Raw genomic sequence first — 1,803 nt, 5'->3', positions numbered from 1 at the left:
TTTCTCTCAAAAGTCACTGATTAGAACAATTATAGCCTTCTGCTTGTTTTGTTGTTGCTGTGGATTCACATGTCTGCTCATCAAATACCTGGTCCAGGTGAACCACTGGGTTACGCACGCCTGCTTGGCTCCTGTTCCCACAGGGCTACTGGCAAGCTAATTCAAAATGCCCGGCACATAATAGGGATTCAATGAATTTGGATTAATGAACTCAGGATCAAGTGAGCCCCCAACAAGTACTATCAATGATAACACCATACCATAGGCAGTTTTTGTGCTTATGTTAAAAGTTTGGGGTGCTTCATGCTATAATCCAAGCAAATATGCTTCCAATTCTGGCATAAAGACATACATGCCCAACACTTAGCCAATGACAGTTTAATGCTTAGCATGTCCCATCCACCCTGCTCTGTGGCCCCGTAAGTGAATCTTTGAAACTGGTTCTTAATTCAAAGATATGTTAGAGAGATTTCTAAGCCAAAAGGGAGGGGAGAAATACAGGGCACATTAGTCCCCTGGTCTCCTGTGTCCTTCGGCAACTCGTGTACTGTTTACTCTGATATCTCCTCACCGCCATGAGACATCAACCAGACTAACACCATGTGATTTCTTTTTAAACTCAGGGAAATAAAATGTTTGAGAATAAGAAATCCAGGAAGTCAGTTGCAGATGAAAAAGTGACAACTATGGCTCTCTAAAGAGATGTGTATTTTAGAAAAATATTATTTTACAAATCCTCTATCAAGTAAAAGGAAGAATAATAGGATGGTGTTGCATTCCCATGTAGTCAAAAGCATCATAAACAACACAACTAGTATTGTTAGTAAAAACTAAAATGCCAAAACAATTCAGACCCACCCTTCCCATATTTGGTGTTAAGTTCTTTTGTTTAACTACTAATATAAAACATACTTGTTGAAAAAAAAATCACAATACATAACTGGTATGACTCCTCATCCTCCTCCTTTTATACGGGTAACCACTGCTCATTTTGTGTATTCTTCCAAAAAGTTTTCCTTGCCCATATTAACGCATATACATAAACACACACACACACACACACACACACACACACACTATTTGAATTTGACATAACTTCTGAGGGCCTATGCAATGAGGAACATAACAAGATCAGATGAACGTGCTTCTTGATTTAAATTTTTCACAGAAATATTATCGTTCAGTGTATTACTCACAAAACATTTTTTAAATGTAAACTTCATCACCCTGAGAAGCATGTAAATTTGATACTATTACAATTTTATACAGCAGGAAACTAAAAAGAGAGGTCAAGTACTCTGCCCAGAAACTTACCCAGTAGCTACAGGAAACCAAGTCAGGCCTAGCACACAAGTGATAGGACTCCAGAAGTAGGACACCTTTCATGAAATAAATGTGTTAAGTGATAATAAAGGTGAGTCTAGTAAGAAGGCAATCTAGAAGACACGTTTGAATTCAGAAATCACATAATGATTAACAAGAACTTATATGACTGAGCTTACCTAAAGGCAGCAATGAGTGGTGCATAAATCGAGTCCCCATCATAAACATATAAATGGTCCCAACTACACTCTGTAGCAAAATGATTGAAACGAAGTCTCATTATTCTATTTGGCCTGGAAAAAAAAAAGTAATTTATAATAACCATGACTATCAAACATTTGAAAAAAATATATAGGTTTTTGAAGAATTTACAGGGAGAAGAAATTAGTAAACAGTATTCCTTCCTTTGTCAAAGATTAACTTAATACTTACTATGGGTAAGAGACCACTCAACAAGCAATGGTAAACAAAACAGATATG

At 36.8% G+C, this 1,803-nt stretch overlaps 1 protein-coding gene across 1 annotated transcript in view; it reads right to left on the bottom strand.

Annotated features, from left to right (window-relative positions):
- Nucleotides 1-1,803, bottom strand: part of ATRN (attractin) — a 157,644-nt gene that overhangs the window by 116,690 nt on the left and 39,151 nt on the right. Inside the window, exon 3 of the mRNA XM_019644591.1 lies at nucleotides 1,503-1,616. Coding sequence (XP_019500136.1) covers nucleotides 1,503-1,616 — 114 coding nt within the window. The remainder of the gene's footprint in view (nucleotides 1-1,502; nucleotides 1,617-1,803) is intronic.

Source organism: Hipposideros armiger, unplaced genomic scaffold (assembly GCF_001890085.2).
Source record: "Hipposideros armiger isolate ML-2016 unplaced genomic scaffold, ASM189008v1 scaffold_89, whole genome shotgun sequence".
Taxonomy (NCBI): domain Eukaryota; kingdom Metazoa; phylum Chordata; class Mammalia; order Chiroptera; family Hipposideridae; genus Hipposideros; species Hipposideros armiger.
This window is presented reverse-complemented; position numbering and strand designations above follow the sequence as displayed.